The sequence below is a fragment of the Pteropus alecto genome, unplaced genomic scaffold (assembly GCF_000325575.1).
Source record: "Pteropus alecto unplaced genomic scaffold, ASM32557v1 scaffold105, whole genome shotgun sequence".
In the NCBI taxonomy this organism is placed as follows: domain Eukaryota; kingdom Metazoa; phylum Chordata; class Mammalia; order Chiroptera; family Pteropodidae; genus Pteropus; species Pteropus alecto.
Window position 1 is genome coordinate 1725148 of NW_006436294.1, and position 20685 is coordinate 1745832.

At 41.2% G+C, this 20685-nt stretch overlaps 1 protein-coding gene and 1 pseudogene across 3 annotated transcripts in view; both read left to right on the forward strand.

The window, feature by feature from the left end:
* Nucleotides 1-20241, forward strand: part of PHF20L1 (PHD finger protein 20 like 1) — a 62473-nt gene extending 42232 nt beyond the window's left edge. For 2 of the 3 annotated variants that reach the window (XM_006912925.3, XM_006912926.3), the window contains 9 exons: nucleotides 101-157; nucleotides 1356-1463; nucleotides 6659-6823; nucleotides 8587-8768; nucleotides 9723-9822; nucleotides 11227-11422; nucleotides 14997-15360; nucleotides 16609-16771; nucleotides 18192-20241. In XM_006912925.3, the coding sequence (XP_006912987.1) occupies nucleotides 101-157; nucleotides 1356-1463; nucleotides 6659-6823; nucleotides 8587-8768; nucleotides 9723-9822; nucleotides 11227-11422; nucleotides 14997-15360; nucleotides 16609-16771; nucleotides 18192-18334 (1478 nt within the window). In that variant the 3' untranslated portion in view covers nucleotides 18335-20241. Of the gene's footprint in view, nucleotides 1-100; nucleotides 158-1355; nucleotides 1464-6658; nucleotides 6824-8586; nucleotides 8769-9722; nucleotides 9823-11226; nucleotides 11423-14996; nucleotides 15361-16605; nucleotides 16772-18191 lie in introns of all 3 variants that reach the window. The other variant, XM_025047567.1, reaches the window with a different exon arrangement.
* LOC112480565 lies at nucleotides 3070-3188 on the forward strand (annotated as a pseudogene).
* Nucleotides 20242-20685: the final 444 nt, after the last annotated feature.

The window sequence follows — 20685 nt, forward strand, 5'->3', positions numbered from 1 at the left end:
AGAGTCTTCTGAGTTTTGTGATCGATGATAATTTAAAACCTTATTCCATACTTTTAACCCTTCCTGACTAAACTTATATATTTCCCCCCCAAATCTGCAGGAATGTCGAAAACAGAAAAAAAAGTGAAATTGGAAGAAAAAAGCTCAACAGCATTTGGTATGAACAGAAAGCAATCCTTAAGCAAAAGACTGTATTTGGCTTGGCAGTGGGAGGGCTCGGTGTGCCCTTGCTGTTTACCTGGTAGCTCCCCCTTAGGTGCGAGCTGGTCATGTGCTTGAGTGTCTCTTAGTGTCACTCAGCTCCAGGTGCATGAGTTCTTGGATACATAACTTACAGCATCATGTGCATTTTTTTGTCAGGGGAGTCTGAGGCTTTCTCTGAGAACTTTGTGTTTTTGAACATCTTTAAAATTATAGCTATTTAAAAGTAAGCTGCCACTTAATATTGTTGAGACTCAGAGAATGAATGATAAATTAAAATTGTCATTTTTTCAGACTGTCTTCTTTAAGCCACCTTAGGACAAAGATACTAAGTTTTCTGCTATCTTTTCTCGCTTCTGTGCTATAATTAAAAGTTTTGGAATAATGGATGATAGTCTGAAGTAGTCTGTGGATTAGCTAGCTAAATGGAGCTTGAATCACTGAAAGTTGGTTAAATGTGACAAATTGTAGACTGACCTATTTTGAGTTGGAACGATAGTCGAATATATGTAATGAATTCATTTTAAATGAAATTTTTAGGATACTGCTTTAACATCTATTCATTTTCTTTAAAGTACATATGATTAGGAAAAAGGTATATTTTAAAATTTGGGGGAAAAGTTTAATGAAATAGTTTTTTTCTTCGTGTTTGTAGTCTTCGTTCTTGTATACGCTGGGAAAGTATTGAAAGACTAAAGAAATTATTTATGGATTGATTTAATGTTTTCTTTTTTATTTTTTCAAAGAAAAAAGTTCAAGGACTTTTAAAATCTTCTAATACGTTTTAATTAAATTATATATGGAAATGTTGAGTCTCCTCAGTCTGGTCTTTCTTAAATTATGGAGCTTATCACTTGCCACATCAAGAAACTGAGTTATATTACTCATTTAAAGATTTTTAACTACTGTCTGTGTTAACTTTAAGGTGTCAGGAGTTGGGATTTCTCAACACTGCTAATGAAGATCCCCTCTTATAGCCCAATAAGCTAATCAGGAGTTCCAGACTCAGGACAGGAACAGTTTAATTGAATCCATCCACTCTGGGCAGGTGACTGGAATAGCTGATTAAAACGTAAATGCTGCTTTTAGGTTAACCACAAAGGAACTAGTCAAGATCTGTCATGATTACTAACTTACTTTCTTTTGTCACTTAGGTAAGAGAAAAGAAAAGGATAAAGAGAAAAAAGAGAAGAGAGACAAAGATCACTATAAACCAAAACAGAAGAAGAAGAAGAAGAAGAAAAAGAAATCTAAGCAGCATGGTAAATGTGTTCAAACAGCTGATTCTCACTGTTTTTAAATTCTAAGGTTCTTTCAACTTTCCTGTCTTCTTTCACAAAATGGAGGCAGGACGAGCTTCCTACCGTAGGAGAACTGAGGGGTCCTGTAGTTTTCCTTTGTCTTGCTGGTTTGGAAAATCCGCACTTCTCTCCCGCTGATTCCAATGTCTGTAATGGAATCTTTATCTCCGGTTGGACTTCCAGTTCCAGTGTTAGGTGGACAGAGGCCCTGACCAAGTGCCCTTCAGCAAGGAAGGGATTATTCTTAATCTAGAATTTTGTATTGCCTTGAGTTAGCTTTCAAAACGAGGATAAAAATGAAGATATTTTTAGAGAAACTTGAAAAGAAACAAATGATAGCCTATCGCTAACCTGTCTCTAAAGGACATCATAACTCTCCTGTACTTGGAGGAAAATGGTGAGAGAGAGATTTCACATGCCAGAGAAAATGATGAGAAGAGAAAATGCAAATAGGTGGATAAATCTAAACATCGATTATATGAATCGATTTGATTTGTGGAAGAAAAGATAAAACAAATGGTAGAGAACAAAAATTTGTAATAATAGTAACTTATAAACTGAGATGGACAGACTTGTATTTCAGTGTTGTTCAGGTCTTGTTTTGGATGAGTAAAATAAATTTATTGCTTTTAGACTCTGATAAGTTAAATTTGCATTTTGGAATTTCTAACATGAAAACGAAAAATAGAAGCATAATTTCCAAAGTGGGCGGTGAGCAAGAATGTAATGGAAAAAAAAAAAAAAAGAATCCAAAGGAAGACAATACGAAAATCAAAAGATAGAAATATCAATTAAAAAATAAGATACTGGAAATAAATCCAACTATATCAGTAATTATAGCCATATGAGATCATCATAGATTTTAAAAATCCAGTTATATTTTTAAGAGACAAAATATAACGATAGGACAGAGCAATGCTGAAAATAAAAGGATGGAAAAAAAATGTAGTGAGCAAATGCCAACCAAGAAGAAAGTTGGAGTAGATACAGTTATTTCAAATAAAATTGTCATTAAGGCAAAAATCATTTCTAGAGATAGGTGGTTACCAGCATAATGATAAAGGTTCAGGTCAGAGAATGTATATCTTCCTAGATATAAAATTCCTAAATTTTATCACTGAATAGCATCATCATATCTTTCTTAGTAATTAATAAATTAACAAAATTCAACAGTCCTGTGTAAAAGATAAGAAAGATGGTAGCAACGGGGTGACCTGCTAGACCTGTGGGATCACTGCCGTCGGCAGCTGCAGAGGACAGTGTTCTCACGCAGACGCAACCGTTTGTTAAAATTGGCCGTGGGATGCAGCTTCGAGCACATCCGAACACATTTTAGTGAGCACTGTAAGGCAGACCATAGTTTCTGACTATGATATAGAGAGCTCAAATCAGTATTAGAATGATAAATTGAAAAACCCCATGTCTTTAGAAATCAGGAAAGACATTTTTAAGGAACTTATGGATCAAAGAACAGTAAGATGTTAAGAACCTGAAAGATGATGAAAATATTATATATCAAAACCTGAGAATGTAGTTAAAATAGTACTTTTAAGAAGAAGATGTTTTTGTCTATGACCATGCCACCCTGAACGTGCCCGATCCTGTCTGATCTCGGAAGCCAAGCGGGGTCGGGCCTGGTTAGTACTTGGATGGGAGACCACGTAGGAAGACTGGGTGCTGTAAGCGTAAAAAATAAAAAAAATAACAGATTGTAAGCTGACAAGGTCCTTGCAATTTGTGAGGTCAACCAAGGGTTGCCTTGCCTAAAAAAAAAAAAGAATGTTTTGCCATACATGCTTACATTAGGAAAAAAAGCTGAAAATCAGAAAATCAGCTAAGCTCCAACTTAAGGTAAAAAAGAACGAGTTCAAAAAAAGTATAAGTAAATAATATGAAGCAGAAATTAATGAACCAAAAAATGCTAGGAAGAAATAAAAAAAAGGTCAAAGTTAATTTTTTGTTAAAAAAAAACGAATAAAATCAGCAAACCTCTGGGAAAACTTATTAGAAAAAAATACAAAATGCATTAACAATGTTAGGAATAAAGGGAACACAACTGCAGCTGCTCCAGACATTAAAAAAATAATAATGTAAACAACTTTATGCTAGTGAACTCGAGAGGTTAGGCGAAAAGTATGGACAACTGCCAGAAACCAGACTCACTCTAAAAGAAGGTAAAAACCCGAATAGTCTTCAAACCTTAAAAGAAATTTAGTCAGTATTTTAAAATCTTCCCACAAAGAAAAAGCCCTGACCCCAAAAATTTTGCTGCCAAGTGTTAACAAATATTAAAAAGGTGCATGTTACTCTAAACATACATAAATTATTTCATAATGTAGAAAAAGAGGAACACTCCTATAGTGGGATGAATAGTGTTCCCCCAGAATAGGTGTCCAGCTCCCAACCCCCGTACCTGTGAATGTGGTTGTGGTAATTTGTTGGAGCAGCCCTAGGAAACGAATACAACTCCAGCTTTGTTTTAGGTGATTTAAATAACGTCTCAAAATCAGAAGAGAACAATATGGGAAATTACTGTCTCTTCTCATTTATGGACGTAGATGCAAAATCCATAAATAAACGCTATGGAATTAAACCCAGCAATGTGTTAACTATCGTGACCATATAGGATTGGGGTGCAAAGTTGGTTTGAATACAGGTGGGGTATAGAATGCTAGCAGTAGTGTTCATTTGCTAATACGATATAGAGATTAGTCGGCCATGTTTTATTTTTAACATCAAATAGCGATTTCTGTCATAAATTTGACACTCATACTCTACTGTTTTTACTTTTGTTAAGAGGCCAATATGACGTGTAGTTGATAAAAGGCAGCTTTGAAAGCTGAGCATGTGGCTTCAAATCCTGATTGTAACACTCATAGCTGGGCAAGTTATTTACTACCTATAAATCTCAGTATTCTCATGTCTAAAGTAATAATGATAGTTTTTACTTCATGGATTTATTGTTAGAATCAGTCAGGTGATTGTCGTACTTCACGCAGCACCTAGCTGGCATTCAGTAAGTGCCCCTTCCACGTCATGCCTGAATCGTAAGGCGTCGGGCCAGCTGCTGTTCCTGTGAGGCCCTGGGAGGCAGGAGGGCTGAGTGCAGCTGGAAGGCCGCTGTGTAGCCTGACAGCGTTCAGCGTCGTCGAGGAGTGTCCCCAGTCCTGACCCACCGGGCAGGGAGGCCCAGGAGACTGTGTTAACAAGCTTTAAATGTCGAAATCCTCTGACAGCACTTTTTGGTTAAGAGTAAGGTGTCTAGTCAGGCTGTCTGGGTTTGAACGTTAGCTTTGCCATCGATAGCTGTGTATTTTGGGGCCGTTTCCTTAACGTTTCTTCTCCCTCCTTTCGTTTGTAAGATGGCACTGTGGTCGTAGCTCCCTCATTGGATGATTGTGAGGATGGAAGAACTTAAACACTGAGGGTGCTTAGAATCCCGCTCGGCACAGGGAGCCTGCGCTCCTGTGGAGTTTCTGCTGTGCACTGTGTTAGCGCCCTGTAGCTACTGTCACAAATTACGCATGTCAGTGACCTGAAACAACACGAATTTATTACCTTACAGTTCTGACAGTGGCCTAAAGTGGGTCTCACTGGACTAAAATCAGGGTGTCAGCAGGACTGCCTTTCCTGCTGGAGGCTCTGGGGCAGAATCTGTTTAGCCTTGTCCAGCTTCTCGAGACTACTGCATGTCTTGGGTTGTGTCCCCTGCCATCTTCCAAGGCAGCAAAGGGCACTCAGGTCTTTCTCAGCTCATCTCACTCTGCCTGCCATTGACCCTTCGGCCTCCCTCTCTCACTTTTCGGGACCCTCGTGATGACATTGGGCCCACCCAGACAATCCAGGATAATCTCTCTACTTTGAGATCGGCCGATTAGCAGCCTGAATTCTCCTCTGCCATATTGCAATCTAACACGTTTACAGGACGTGGACAATTTGGGGGGCATTCCTACCGCAGCCACCAGCTTCAAATAGGTGCTTGGCACAGCCGCTGTGGTTACTGCTCCTTTGTGAACTTGCTTTCTCACTCTCTACTGTTCTTCGACTCCCCCCGCCCGTCCCACCACTTAGTTATTCCCTAACCCAGGGGTCCCCAACCCCCAGGCCACTGACCGGTAACGGTCAGTCACCTGTTAGGAACGGGCCACATAGCAGGTGAGTGGCGGGCCGGCGAGTGAAGCTTCAGCTGTATTTGCAGCCGCTCCCCAGCGCTAGCGTCACCACCCTGGCTCCGCCTCAGATCATCAGGCGTTAGATTCTCATAGGAGCACAGGTCCCTGGTTGGGGACCGCTGCTAACCTGCCTCAGATGATGATGTCCTTTGCTTCATATGCAGTAGAGGAAGAGAGCTGTCAGATGAGAACGTGGCCATCTTCTCTCCGCACATCTGCATACTCACCTGAATACATCCATCCCCTCCCTCGTCCTCTGCAGAAATGGAGGGAATATTTGTCCTTCTGTTCTAGCATTTCTCACCCCACCCCACGCCCCTTCTTTCCTGCGTCTTTAGATTCATGTGGATGATGTGCAGGATCTCCCGTCTTTAAAAAGTCCTCCTCTGGGCCCGCATTTCTCCCCTGGTTTCTCTGCCCCGTCTCAAAACCTCACGTCCCCTCACCGCACCGTCGCTGTCCCGTGAGCTGCCTGTGGCCTCTCCTCTCTCATCTGTGTGACTCATTCCAAGCTGAGGAGAAAACTTTGACGCATTTCCTTCAGGACCAGTTAATTTCACTCAGAGGTTCTTTGCTAAAGAATGTATTGATCAAATGGTCACTGTGATAATTGGCATGCTAAACGTCATGGGGACCCCTTTACAAATGGCGAAGAAGGTTTGCACATCTTCCTGCAGACATAGCTGTGATTGTAATGAAGAGAAAAATGTAGAAGTGATCATTTTTCACTTTGGGACTACTGAATAAGAACTTACTGGTACTGCTTAGAACATGGTGACCTCTGCTATACATATGCTGTCTGGGCTGTATTTCCCAGGTGTTCTTGCCACGTCCAGTTTATCATCTACCTTTTCTTGGATGAGAAAAAGTGGTGGCATGATTGTTTTTTGGGTCTTAAAACCTGACTTTCTCATTATTTTTATAGCGACTCTCCTTGATTACCGGACACTTTATTAATATTTCTTTATGTATCTTATATTTCAGACTATTCAGACTATGAAGACAGTTCCCTAGAATTTTTGGAAAGGTGCTCTTCTCCACTAACTCGATCTTCTGGGAGTTCTCTGGCTCTGCGAAGCATGTTTACGGAGAAAAATACAACCTATCAGTACCCAAGGGCAATCTTGTCAGTTGACCTTAGTGGTGAAAGTATGTGTAACCATGTAATGCTTAAAACAAGGCTTAAGATTCTTAAATGTGGAACTGAGGACAAAACATACTTTATGGAGGGCCAGTCTGAGCAGGGCACGCAATTTACAAAGTTATTCTATAAACTAATATGAAAATGATAGCATTAGAAATTCGAGCTACCTTTTAACTTGTGTAAAGTGAAATTGGCTTCATACTTGATTATAGGAGAGGTGGTAAGGAGGAGCCGTTAGTTTCTACCACAAACTGGTCTTCTGCAGTTGTTTTTACATGGATTTTTACATTCTTCCCTACCAACTTGAAAAGTGGATATTGTTATCCACATTACATAGATAAACAAGCTGAAGCTTATAAGCTAAGTAACGTTGGCTAGTTAGCGTTAGAATTAAAATTCAGACCAAGGTCTTTCTTAACTCCAAAGATAATACTTTTTCTACCAAATATTCATCTTAGCTTTAAAAATGCACGTTGAATTCCTGATCACAGATACACCCGTAGCCAGAGGGCTGAGAGTGTGGTCAGCAGCGAGTTGAGCACAGCGGGGCTGGGCACCCTCGCACGGGCAGGAGGCCGTGCCCGGTGGCGAAAGCCCTACGGTTGGAGTCTGTCATGTTTTCCTGCAAGTGCAGTGGGCGATGCTGGGGACTCTTAACCATTCAACGCTCTAAGCAGCGGGAGGAGGGACTCTTCCTGGCCTTGGTCTGAGACCAGAGCAGGATGGGAACCAGAGTTAGGGAGTGGAGAATAAGGGACGAGGTCTTCATCGTATGTAAAACCCCGGGCTCGCTTCCTGTCTTTTCCTTTCCCCTGAAGGCCCCACATGGTAGATACTAGGTTATGAGTTTCCTTTTGCACTGCTACTGCCTGCTGTCTTCCAGGCCTAACTCCTCTCTTGCTCACCATGGAGAGGAGCAGCACATTCTTCCCTTTGCCCTGAAATAAGCACACAGCACTTTTGAGATTTTTAATTAAAAAAAAAAAAAAATTGGGAGGAGGAGGAAGATTAGGAAAAAGTTGTATCCCTCCCTACCCTTTTCCCATTTATAAATATAAACCTAAAACCTGACGTTTAAACCAAGTTATGTGTAGTGGTCATCCTTATAATCTAATTTGTAAAATATACTTAAAATGAAATTTAAAATTCCTCAGCGAACTTGTGATCCCAGTTTAAGAACTACTGGTGAAATGATTAACGCGGGCTTCCGCGGCAGGCAGTCCCGGTCCGCACTCGGCGCCACCACAAGCTGCCCGCACTACGCGAGCAGGTTACCTATCTTATATTTAAAGCGTTAGTGTCATACGTCGTGTGTATTAAGTGCAGTGGTCGTTGATACTGATGCTGTTCAGAAGAATAGTACTGATGTTAGGCCCTAGGCAAGCTCTTTCACCTCTGCGAAGTGCTACATACACCTCTTCACACCTTGTGGTTCTTACGAGGACCAACAGGGTTGACGTTTGTGAAAGCACTTGGAACCTTTGCAAATTTAAATGCTTGGTATCAACCTTAGACACAACCTCTAAACACCAAGATGAGGGGATGCTTTCTGGCTGTGATCGTGTGCAGATTAAGATGTGCAGCAGTCGTGATAACCTAGGCTTCAGAAATGATTTGCTGCTTTGTCCAGAGACAATCTATTTCCATTTGTTTGCCCTACCTTCGTAAGTAGTTAATAGCTTATAATCACTTCTCATGACACCTTTCTTTCTGGAAAATGACATAAAAATGGAAAAATATGCCGAGTGTCCTTTTATGTATATTGTAGACCTAACAGATGTGGAATTCCTAGACGATTCTTCAACGGAGAGTTTGCTTCTCAGCGGGGATGAGTATAATCAGGACTTTGATTCGACCAATTTTGAAGAATCTCAGGATGAAGACGATGCTCTTAATGAAATCGTGCGATGTGTTTGCGAAATGGACGAGGAGAACGGCTTCATGATCCAGGTAGGACCGGCTCTCTCCAGGCTCCTGCCTCCTCCTGTTACTAGCTTGTCCTGTTGGAGAATGAAGGTTTCTAACTTAGCATGTTTAACATACCAGCAGTAATGACTGGGAAATCTCTTCGTCAAAGAAGTAGACAGTTTTCTTATTTGAGGGTCGCCCTCCCTTTGCCAGGGTCTTCAGTGTGAGGCCTTCAAGCTGAAATTCTTTTCAGGAGCCGGTAGGGTGGCTGAGCGTCCACAGTGGAGGGTAGGCAAGGAGGCCCGGCCCTTCCAGGTCTGGATCCCTGTTAACAGCAAGTGGCTTCACAGAGTCACCCTCAGTAGGCGACTTTGGAAACAAGTTTCCTCTGTTCTCAGAGATGAGAGGAAGGCTTTGTTCAAGGGTTAACCATTACAAGCAACCTCTCCCTGCAGAAAGAGCATCTGTCTTTAAGAAAAAAGTGAGTATAACCCGTATTTTGTGATGACGTTTGGAAGATGTGGAGACGTTAGTCACAGGAATGCAAAAATAGTTATTTCCTTTTTTTCATCCCCTTTTCAGTGGTTTTCTCAAATAAGGGAACTGCAAATTTATAGGTTCACCCCACAGGTAGTACTTTAAGAGATTGTTGTTACAGGCACTGCTACAGACTTGCCTTTTTGGTTTAATTTGTGAACTTTAATAAGATATTCTTTAGAGTTTTAAGCATGTAATTGCCTAGAAATCAATGGGAAATAGATGAGAGAAATAGCTTTATGACTTTCTGTAATTTAATTTTATGAAAGTACGTTTTAATCGGTGCCACAAGAGGAAGTTTTTGAAATAGTTGACTGTTTCGGAACTAAAATCCATCTTCAGTCAACACTTGCTTTTGTTACGTGGACCGAGACTGCGCCAGTGGCTGCGGCAGGGACTAAGCCGGCCAGCCGAGCGCCCCCGTCCGCGTGCGGTGACGTGCGTGCTCTGTCCCCGCAGTGTGAAGAGTGCCTCTGCTGGCAGCACAGTGCATGCATGGGGCTGCTGGAGGAGAGCATCCCCGAGCAGTACATCTGCTACGTCTGCCGCGACCCTCCCGGTAAGACTCGCTGGCTCGGGGCCTGGGCCCGGGGCCGAGTGTCTCGTTGCGGATTCCACGGGGAACCACCTACGACACCATTACTTCCTTGCCAGTTGCGCTTTGCTTCCCTATTAAAATTTTCAAGTATTTTTCACTCTTATGGCTTTATCTTCCATGTTAGTTACTTAGGCAAAAACATTACCATAATTCATCAACATAATTACTCCCTTACTGGAAGGACAGAGTTGTGGCTTTTTCCTGGAGAAAAATGAGCCCCTCAGTGTACACCCGTCACTGATTTCCAAGTAGGTTCATGCGTGGCTAGTTGGATGGGGCTGTGTTCTCATCTTACGCTCCTCCGGGCGTGGCTTTATGAAAGTTTCGGATAGTGCGCTATATCCGACGAGTTTTAGAGGACACGGGATATCAGATGCTCACAAGTGATCCCTTCATTTCACTCATGAGGCGACTAGGACGCAGAAAGTTGAATGCCTCGTGCACAGGGATAGTTCTAGACGTGGCAGAGCTGGGATGAGATCCTAACCTCCTGACCCCTTGTCCACCCAGCTCTCCACGCAGCGCCTTCTTCCGTGCTGGCCACGTGCATATACTGTGTATGTTTTCAGCTTCTGAAGCAGAAAGCAACGAGGTACCAGTGAAGGGCTAATGAATTGTTCTTCTGTCTATCAAAAAAGTAACATTAAGAAGCAGAATCACTCAGACCTTCATGAATGTGGACATTCGTTCATTCATTCAGCAGCATTTATTGGCTGCCACTGTTTGCCAGACGCTGGTCAGAGGTGAGGCGATTGATTCTAACTATGCCTCCCTCTCTCATAGTGTGTTGGAGACAAAGACACATAAGCAGCTAATCAGAGGAGGATGTAATTACTGTTGGTTGACATTGAAGATACAGGATTCTATAGGGCTCTGTGAGACCTCAGACATGGGGGAGTCCCGGTTCCCTGTTCACTTAACTAGAACTTTGTCTTATCCAGTTCAAAATGAAGGTCAGGGAGAGAAAGAGACACCCTTCCTAGTTTCTCTCCAGACCTCAGCCTTTTTAGAGGACAAGTGACAGATACGTAAAGATGGAATCAGCATACTCAAGGTTCCACTCGCGGGTGCCACCTGCCACCGACCGTACCCTGGGTGGAGCGTGTGCTCCTCGGTGGGCAGGACGCCCGGGCTGCGGAAGCTGCTTCAGTGCCAGGTCCTCCATACGCCGCCGTGCTCTTCCGCGGTTGACCTTAGTGCTGTATTGGTTAGAGATGAGGACTATAAGCTTCACATGGAGGAATACCTGACTTCCTAGGTTGACCTTAGTGCTAGCCCTCGCCCTGCTCCCTGGGTGATGCTGGCAGGGTGGGAAGTGACCCGAACGAGTGGAATCCTTTATGACTAACTCAGCTTCATCTGCAGGTCAGAGGTGGAGTGCAAAATACCGTTACGATAAGGATTGGTTGAATAATGGGAGAATGTGCGGGTTATCGTTTTTAAAAGAAAATTATTCTCATCTCAATGCCAAAAAGATAGTTTCCACACATCACCTGCTTGCCGATGTCTGCGGCGTCACCAAAGTGCTGCACGGGCTACAGCTGAAGATCGGCATCCTCAAGTAAGTGGCAGCCCCCCGAGAGGCCGCGCCGCGGGTTTAACTCACGGGACCAGTTGGCCCTTCGAAGAGTCAGATCAGCAGTTTGGAGGACAGAATAGTCATTTGAGTAAATTTTAACTTAGAAGAAAAGGAAGGTCTAATAACGCCTGGGTGAGTAGCTGCTCCGCGCCCGCTGGGTCAGCGCCTAGCCTTCCAGCACGGGCTGGTTCCGCTCCCACTGCTCACCGCTTCACACGTTAAGTGTGTTTGCTGCGGTGAACCCGCATTTTATGTCCTTCTGGAATGTTGTCAAGGTGAAATAGAGTCAGTAACGTACTTTTAAATCACTTTCAGGTTGACTTTGAAGAGGACTGACAGGTCACGTCATCCGCCCCTCTGCTGCGCACCAAATTTGTTTTAGTCATCCCAGACAACTTTCCCATAAAAAAACAAACTGGCACCTTCCCAAACAATGTATCAGAGTGTTCCTGACTTCCTTGTTTTCAGTTCTTCCTAATGCCTGGCTAGAATTCGTATTTTTTTTTTAAAAAAAACACACATTTACGTAAAAACAGGATGAATCACTGGTTCTTCACAAGAGTTTTGTCATTTTGACTCACTCGCCTGGCCAGAAGCCGACCCTTTCCTCTGCTCGCAGCCCCGTCCTGGTGGCTGCCACGCTGACTTGGGGCGCCGCGTGTGCCTGCGCGGGGTCGTTCCCTGAGCGACAGTCCGGTCCTGTCGCTCTCCTCTGGTACCGTCTCAGCCTAGGCCGTTCTTTGCACACGGACAGCCGCCATCCCTTTAGAATTCTCTGCGGCTCGTCTGGTACTCACTCCGCCTGACCTTCACACTGTGGCCACTGTGACCTTAGTAGAAAATAAATCCGAGCTCGTCTCCTCCCAGCTAGATACACACTGCAGTGTCTTCCCGGTGCTCCGTGAACGGCGCTGAGGGTCTTCGGCCCGCATTCTCCAGTCCTCGTGTGATTCATCTCCTGTCTGCCACGTTGTTGCCATGTCTTCCCTCTCCTCCTTTTTTCCCCAGATGTTCCAGCTGTAACCGTAGTCCCTGAACGAGGCATGCCTTTTCATAGCTCCAGGCCTTTACTCACACCCAGAACAACCTTCTGCCACCAGCAGAGACCTCTTTCCATGCTATCCGCTCAGCTAGAGATGGCCGCGCCCTTCCTGGCAGACTCCACCCACGCTGCTGTCAGGCACTTCGTTGTTTTTAATGCCTGCCTTGCCTTACCACAGCGTGGGTTCCTTTAAGGCAGGGCTTGCTTGTCCATCGTCTTATTCCTGGTGCTTAGTGTAGGGATAGGTTGTTTCTGTTGTATATCATAAACTTGAATATGGATTTCTTATAAAAAAAAAAGGCCATGCAAATGATAAAATGTGAGGAATTAACTTACGAAACTAATAAGGCTTTTTTAACCCATTTCTCGTTTAGAAAAAACAGTGCGGCTCGTTGCCAGTGTTAATTTTACATAAACACGCTCTTTGAGGCTGAAGCAGATCTGACTGGTTTTCCATGTGAAAATAAAATGTGAAAAGTATTGTTGGAGTTCTTTCTAAACAGAACTTGTCTCTAATCCTAATGTAACAGTAACGTGTGCATAAATCAGAAAAATCAAATGACTCTTCGGCTCACAACCAACCGCTTGAGAACAGTGTTAATATCGCGTGTAGGAACACTTCGTTTTCTAGGATTTGACATTTTCAGCAGTCGAGAATTACTATATTTTGTAAATGGAAATACCGCTACTAAAAACAGAATGCTGTAGACAATAATGTCATTTGTTTCCAAAGACTATGAATGTACTAGAGCGATGTGAAAATAATAAAAGCGAGATATTTCTTGGCAAACTTTGGGGGAGAGGTTAGGGCTATAATCCGCGAGTTATCTTGGGGTAAACGCTGCAGCTGCCAGTGAGTATTCCTGGGGCAAACAGATTAAAAATGGTTTTAAAAAACCTGACCGTCCTTGATTTCAATATGAATTTCTATGCATTCGTAACTTTGCTAAGGATTTTGACTAGACCATTTTTGCCTCATGCCTATGTTAGTACGTCCAGTAATAATGGTAATGATTATCATTAGCTACAATTAATTGAAAGTCTACTCATGCTAGAAATTTGTGAGAAGAAAAAAAAAACCTAAATGTGCAGAATTAAAAAAAAGAAATGTGTGCTTTGAGTACATTTTATTTGTTCCCTGAGTAAGCTTGAGAAGTGGATTTACCTTGTTTGGTGGACAGGCAGAGAGCGAGGTGATGTGATGTGTCTGAGCTCCTAAGTGGCACAATGAGATTCGACCCACTGGGCTGTGGGGCCACAAAGCCAGCTTTGCCTCTGCTGTGCCTTTTACCGTTGGAAGAATTGTGGTATTTTCTGGATATTAAATTATTAATCTAAAAGATAATATTTATTTCAGAATTTGACTCCTGGTATTTGTCTAACTTGGAAATTATTAATTTGCAAACATTATTGAGCCTTCTGAAGGTTTTGTGTCTCCAAAATATTCTTTCGCTTCCATTCTGATGAATGGATTCCTGTTTTATTTATTGCAGAATTATAATTACCACACAACTGACTGCAGCCCCAGGCTCACATGCTTGGTGAGGGGGTAGGAGGGCTTGGTCCTAGGCTGTCGCGAGGGCGTGATTAGTACAGCCTCTTTGGCAGGCACTTGGGCCATACTTACCAGAATGAAAATGTGCATGCGGTATCCAGCAATTCCATATCTAGAACTTTATCTGACTGAAATATTTCCTCTGTGTGCAAAGATACACACATACACACACATACATGCGCACACACACCTTTCGGTCAGGAATCAACTGGCTTGGATAGACTGTGGTGCATTAGTACTGTTCAGCTACTAGAGTAAAACACTCTAAACGTATGATGCAGCGAGATGCCCAGATGCGTCATAAACGAAGAGGATAAATCGAGAGCTCCACAAGTGTAAAAAAAAAGGTGTGAGCTTGCCCATTTTAAAAAGAACTGTATGTGTGTAGAAAAAGTCCAGATCACACCGCAGTTGCTTATGATTGCCATGGCAGGGAGACTTTTACTTTGACACATTTATAGTCTGAATTTTTTGTCATGCACAAGTATCACTTTTTGATTAAGATTTTAAAATGTGCTCACATAAAAAGTTTTTCATATCATAATTTAAAAAAATACAATGAAAAATCATTAGTATAAGACGTGCATCTGTCAAATGATTAGAACTGTTAACAGAATTGAACTCATTATTTCTTTTCCCACTGAGTACTATTTCTATTAAATTGTGAGAATCCAAATTTTAGGTGAAATTCTGGGGCAAGTTAACCTAAGGAACATCTTTGCTTTAGCCTTGAGTTTCTGACCTCCTAATGGGGTGTCTCGATGATGATCTAGGTCTTCACGTGAGAGTTGGGGGTCTGTCGGCTGAGTCAGGTACACTCGGAATGCAAAGGCAGGGATAACCGAGGCTTAGCTGTATAATTTTATATTCTGAAATTTATCCCTGAAAGTTTTTAAACTTGTTGCTGGATTTTTTTTTTTTTTTCCCCTAAATGGCGATTTCTCCCACTTTGTTTTAAGGAATAAACATCATCCTGACCTTCATCTCTGGGCTTGTTCTGGCAAGCGGAAAGACCAAGATCAAGTAATCGCAGGGGCAGAGAAGAAAATAACAGTGCAAGACACAGTTACTCAAGAAGAAAAGAAGTATGTACAAAACCATAAAGAGCCACCTCGTCTGCCCTTAAAAATGGAAGGAACTTATATAACAAGTGAGCACAGTTACCAAAAGCCACAGAGTTTTGGTCCAGACCGCAGACCTCACGCAGACCCGGGGAGCTCAGATGATGATGACATCAGTAGTTTTGAAGAAGAGCAGGAATTCCACACGAGGGAGAAAAACCGTTTACAATACTCAGTAAAAGAAGACGGATTGCCTGAAAAGGTATAACTGCTTCTTTTGTCTCTGCTTGGAAAATATGATAGACCGACAAAGGAAAATTTTACATACTGAATTCCCAGATTTTGCTTATGTTTTCCAAGTTCACGAGTACCTTGTGAGTGTAAAAACATTTTTCGCCTTCTCTACAAGAAAACCCTGGCCATTTGGATGTTTAGTTATTCCTTAATTCAGCAGTATAGTAAATCAGGAAACTTTTTCCCTAACAAAAGTTTCAGTGTCATAAGTACACCAAGATACCGCGAAAAAACACGAACTACATTTTATTCAGAATGAAAGTTGTCTGTGTGAGAACATGACAGGGCGTATGGGTGCCTATATATGTTATCTGTCTTTTTTATATTTTATATGAAAGGTGACACTTTAATCCTCTTTTACAAATATTAGTATATTTATATGTATATATCAATCCCATTACACACAGTAAGCTGAATTCTTAGAGCTCTGTGTATGTACATTGAATATTTATAGACTTATTTCCTCGACATTAGGATTATCTTAGAGATGTTCCTTTTTTTTTTTTTTGGATTAAGTTTCAGTTAGCACTGCCACTGTAAAATTAGTTCTTTATTTTTCTGGCTTCCTTTAATCAGGTAGTCACTGTAAATACTTAACTGAATTTGGGAAACTTGTATTTCATAAAACTTGTGGTAAATTGTGTTGTCAAATTAATATCCCTTTTATGAAATGGGTTATTTCTGAGTTCACATCTGGTGCGTGTGCATTAAGCAGTTTGCACATTTTTGAAGTTTTAAAAATATTTTCAGCCTCCCCTCACCACACCGATTTAACTGCGTCAGTGAAGTTCAGTCTACAGTTCATTGGACTTTGTATTAGTCTTCGCTAACTTGATTTTTCCATGATTGCTTTTTGGCTTCCCTCTCCTTATGTCACCAGTTTCGATTAATTGAGAAGGAGGTCAGTCTGAATTAGCTGCACATTCTAATTATAGAATATAATTAGTGACTTCACTTGTTTAGCACATTTTATTCAATGCCTTTGATCCCGTGTTGCCCTTTGCTACTAGGCATTGTGGAGGGGCACAGCGGGCATGTCTGCTTTTAAGGACCATCAGATGTAATCTGATTATGTGCTAGACTTTAAAAACATTCTCGGAGTCAGATGGGATTTTACTGATCCTTGAGGGTGACGGGGTTTTTTTAATATATCTTTTTCTTTATGATGGTCCATTTCATCCAACTCTTTGTTTTTTCCAATGGTCTTTTGGAGAAGAAGCCAGCTGAAAAGAACACAGTATTTGCCTGCAATGATAAAAAGAGCACTGCAGACCCAGGAGACTCGCATCTTCAGTGGCAGCTCAACCTCCTCACACACATAGAGAACGTGCAGAACGAGGTTGCCAGCAGGATGGACCTAATAGAGAAAGAAGTCGATGGTAATTGCAGAAGGATCTAAAATACCGTTACTGTAGAGTGACAGCGTGTTCATTATTGTGAAGGAGTTATTTAAGGTTTTTTAAATTATGCAATGGAAAGTACAGGTGCTCATTATGCAGTTGGTGCTCCGCTGCTCCCTTTACGTGGACTTACGCAACACAGCTGGCATTTGTGACCTTTTGCATTGCAGACAACGTGACTGGATACTATCTTAGATTTTCTTAAGGTGGATATTTATTAAATACTGCCCATCTACCAGGCTCAACATAGAGCACAGATGGGATATTTATTAGTTACACTGAACTATGTTTTCTTTGGAATTCTGCAGAAGGATTTGAGCATATTTGAAATATGGGGGATGACATTTTGAATCTGTTTTTACTTTGGTCACTATTTGTTAGGTGAAATTGACAACACAAAAAAAAACCCTGTAAGGTTAAGTAGGTAAACCTTAAGTTTGCATACAAATTTTCAAATACATATATATTTTTAATATATTTTCAACTTTATCACACAGGAGCCCTGAGGAGTAGACAGGGACGATATTATGCCCATTTTATAGATGAGAAAATAGAGTGACTTAGATTAATTACCCAAACCTAGTGTTTTCCCTGTGTTTTCTGACTCCTTGTTCCTCCTAACCTCATAGATTCCATTCCCCACCCGCTCCTTTTTTTTTAAATTTGCAAAAACGGTGTGATACCTTTACCCTGTGCTGAGTTAGAGCTTCTACTGCTTTGCCCCCCGCCCAAAAGAGGAACTAGGAACCTTTTTCAGAAGCGTCTTCCATTTGGTCATAAGCTAACCGTAGAGTTAGTTTAATATTTTGAGTAGATCTGTGAAGAAAAAAATGCAACTTGACACTATTTCCTATTTATTTAATAAATGTGGAATGCAAATTAATTGCATTCTGCTTAGACTTCTGATATGCTCGTGTTTTTAAAAAAAGTAATGATTAAATAGTAGAATTGAAAACGACACTGAGAAATTGCCACCTCCTTTTCTTTATTAAAAATGAACTTCTGAATTAAAAAATAAAAATGATTACAATAGCTAAGTTTCATTTAAAATGGAGACAATTTAAGCCTAAATTAATAAAACTCTTGAGCAGGCACAGTTGTTTCCTATTTCAGAAGAGACTCAAGGGAGACATTCAAAAGGAAGTTAGTTTACATGTATAAAGGAAAACGCCATCTAAAATAACAACAAGTTAAGGTTACCCAGAAGGACTAGAATTCGTGTGGAATAAGATAGAAAGGATGCTGGACCTCTCGGGAATGGCTTGTGTATATCAGCCTCTCGGGAATGGCTTGTGTATATCGGCCTTCAACAAAGGGAAGTGAACTCTGTCTCCCTCCAACCTTCTGATCATACCCTTTTGTTGCCATTTAAATTTGTTTGTTCTCTTCTCTCGTTTAGTTCTGGAAAGCTGGCTTGATTTCACAGGGGAGCTGGAGCCACCTGACCCTCTCACAAGACTGCCCCAACTGAAACGCCACATCAAACAGCTTCTGATCGACATGGGCAAAGTCCAACAGATAGCAACTCTTTGCTCTGTATGACAACAGTGAAAACCCACAGGAAAGAAGGTGGCTCTCTTCAGCCCGATAATTTTCATTATCCACAGGACTACTAAGTGGATAGTTAAAAAGCTTAGTGATCTTTGGTAATTTATTGATTTGTGACATCAGTAGGATGGCACCTTGAAAAGGAAAATGAACAACTTATCAAGGAAGCTCATATGAAAAACAATCTATGAGCAAGCTACAAATGATAATGTGCCGTACGCCAAGGATCAGTGAAGGCAGGTATAACCTATACTAAGGCAGGATTTTTGAATAGTTGATTATATGAAACTCGAGATATCTGTAGAAAGAAATATGGTGTATTTACATAGTTTTTAGTAGGAAGATCCACATTTATAAACCAGCATCTGGCCAAAAACAAAATTGTGCGGGAAATCTAAACTCGGGAGAGTTCTGTAAGATCACTATAAGAACTGTCTTCCCTGCAGTCGATCCAGCTGTATCAAAGTTTAGGGTGTTGAAACTCATATAGGATCATGAGCTGTTTCTTTCTTATGTAATGAATTTCCTTAATCATCAGACTGACAGTAGAAGTCTCACTTCTGGGGAGAACAAGTGTGGAATTCTTACTTCATTATGAATATATTTTAAAAACAAACACCAAATAATTGGAATTTATTGTAGGCATTGAGCTCATTGAAGACAAAATGGGTTGCAGAAGGGTCAGTGTGCCAAATGATGATACTGCTGGAAAGAGAATTGTACACATTGTGGGAGTCCTCCCACCCCAAGTCTTACAGAATGCCACCAGTCCGTCAGAAACGCATGTGTCACGTATACTGTATGTGTAATGTATATAGCTGAGTTGCAGTATTCAGGCTTCAGCATATCGGTTGATCCTGAGTATGCTTGGTGTTTGCCTTCCGAAAAAAAATGTAAATAGCCTCAGCTGGGATGAGGAGTGACAGAACTCTCGAAAGAATTTGTGGCTCTGGATTTTAAACTGTTGGTAGTAGAATACTGGAAAACCTTCATTTCTGAAGATGAATTTTATTTTTTAAAAACTACATGCACACTCAAAACGTTTCGCTTCAATCACAAATGGACAAGTTCCTGAAACCAAAGGCAACTAAGTTGCTGTGCTAGCTCTTGCTGGATTTCAAGCCCAGGTCCTCCAGTCTGCAGTGCCCCGTGAGCCGTGTGCGCCCCGTGCTGCGTGCGCGGTCTGCGTGAGTGTGGATGCCTGTTTGAAACAAACACTCGACGTACATATGTACATAACCTACACATATTTATATCTACACATATCTAGTTTTATTACGATAGACTCTAAGAACTGATGGTTAACATGAAATGTTACCTTTTAACAGACTGTTTTTAAAATTAAAAATGTATGTACAGGTTTTGAAACTTTTTTAAAAAGGGGAAAAAAACTGTTAAGAGGAGGCTCTTTGATGACATATAACACTTGAATATTTTATGCCTCATTCTGTTTATCAGTTCTAGCAGTCTGTATAAATGCATTTTAGAACTGATAGACAGTAAACTTGAATTTATCTTTGATAAGAATACATGCCACTGTACATTCAGATTATTTAAATTTGCAAACACACTGTTCTATATGTAAGGTACTGTATGTAAAACTCTTTATTAAAACTATTCCACATATCTTAAAATTTCAGCTTGCCTTTTTGCGGCCTTATATTTTGATGTAAAGATGATTAAGCGAATATGCAAAACGGTCATTAGGAATTTTTCTTGCCTTTTGAGATTCTCCAGCTCGACAGATGTGCCAAAGATCAGCCAACGTAGAAAACAGTCCTGTGTTTTCACTTGTGATCCATTAACTTTGTCAAAGATCTCACGGAGAAATGGAAAGCTTTAGGAGGGTGATATTATGGGGTGATGCTTACACTTGCTTATTAAAGTGAATAGTGCCTATATTCCATGTGTGGAGTAAATTTGCTAATGTCTCTACTTCAAGATTGATACTGTATCTTTTCATTTGTGTTTTAAAATAATAGCTCTAATCTCTTCCCTATTGTGGTTAAATTCCAGACGTTGAGTTAATATCTTCTTTTCAAAAATGGAGCAGATGGCCTCCTTAATCCAGAAGGAGGGCTGTTGCCACACACAAGGCCCTTCGTACCCAGCAGCTCTCATCTCAATCCCTGTGTCCGTGGTTAAATGAATGTGTGTTTGTTTTCATAATATCTGCAAATTAGATCACTTTACTTGTTGGCAGCCAGCAAACTGGAGGTTCCATTAATAGTTAGATTGCTAAAATTTTTGTTCTGTTTCTGTATATATGAATTGGAAGTCGGAATTTTTAAATTTACATTTTTAAAGTAAGTCCGTGTCAAATTATTTGTACATGTTCATTTAAT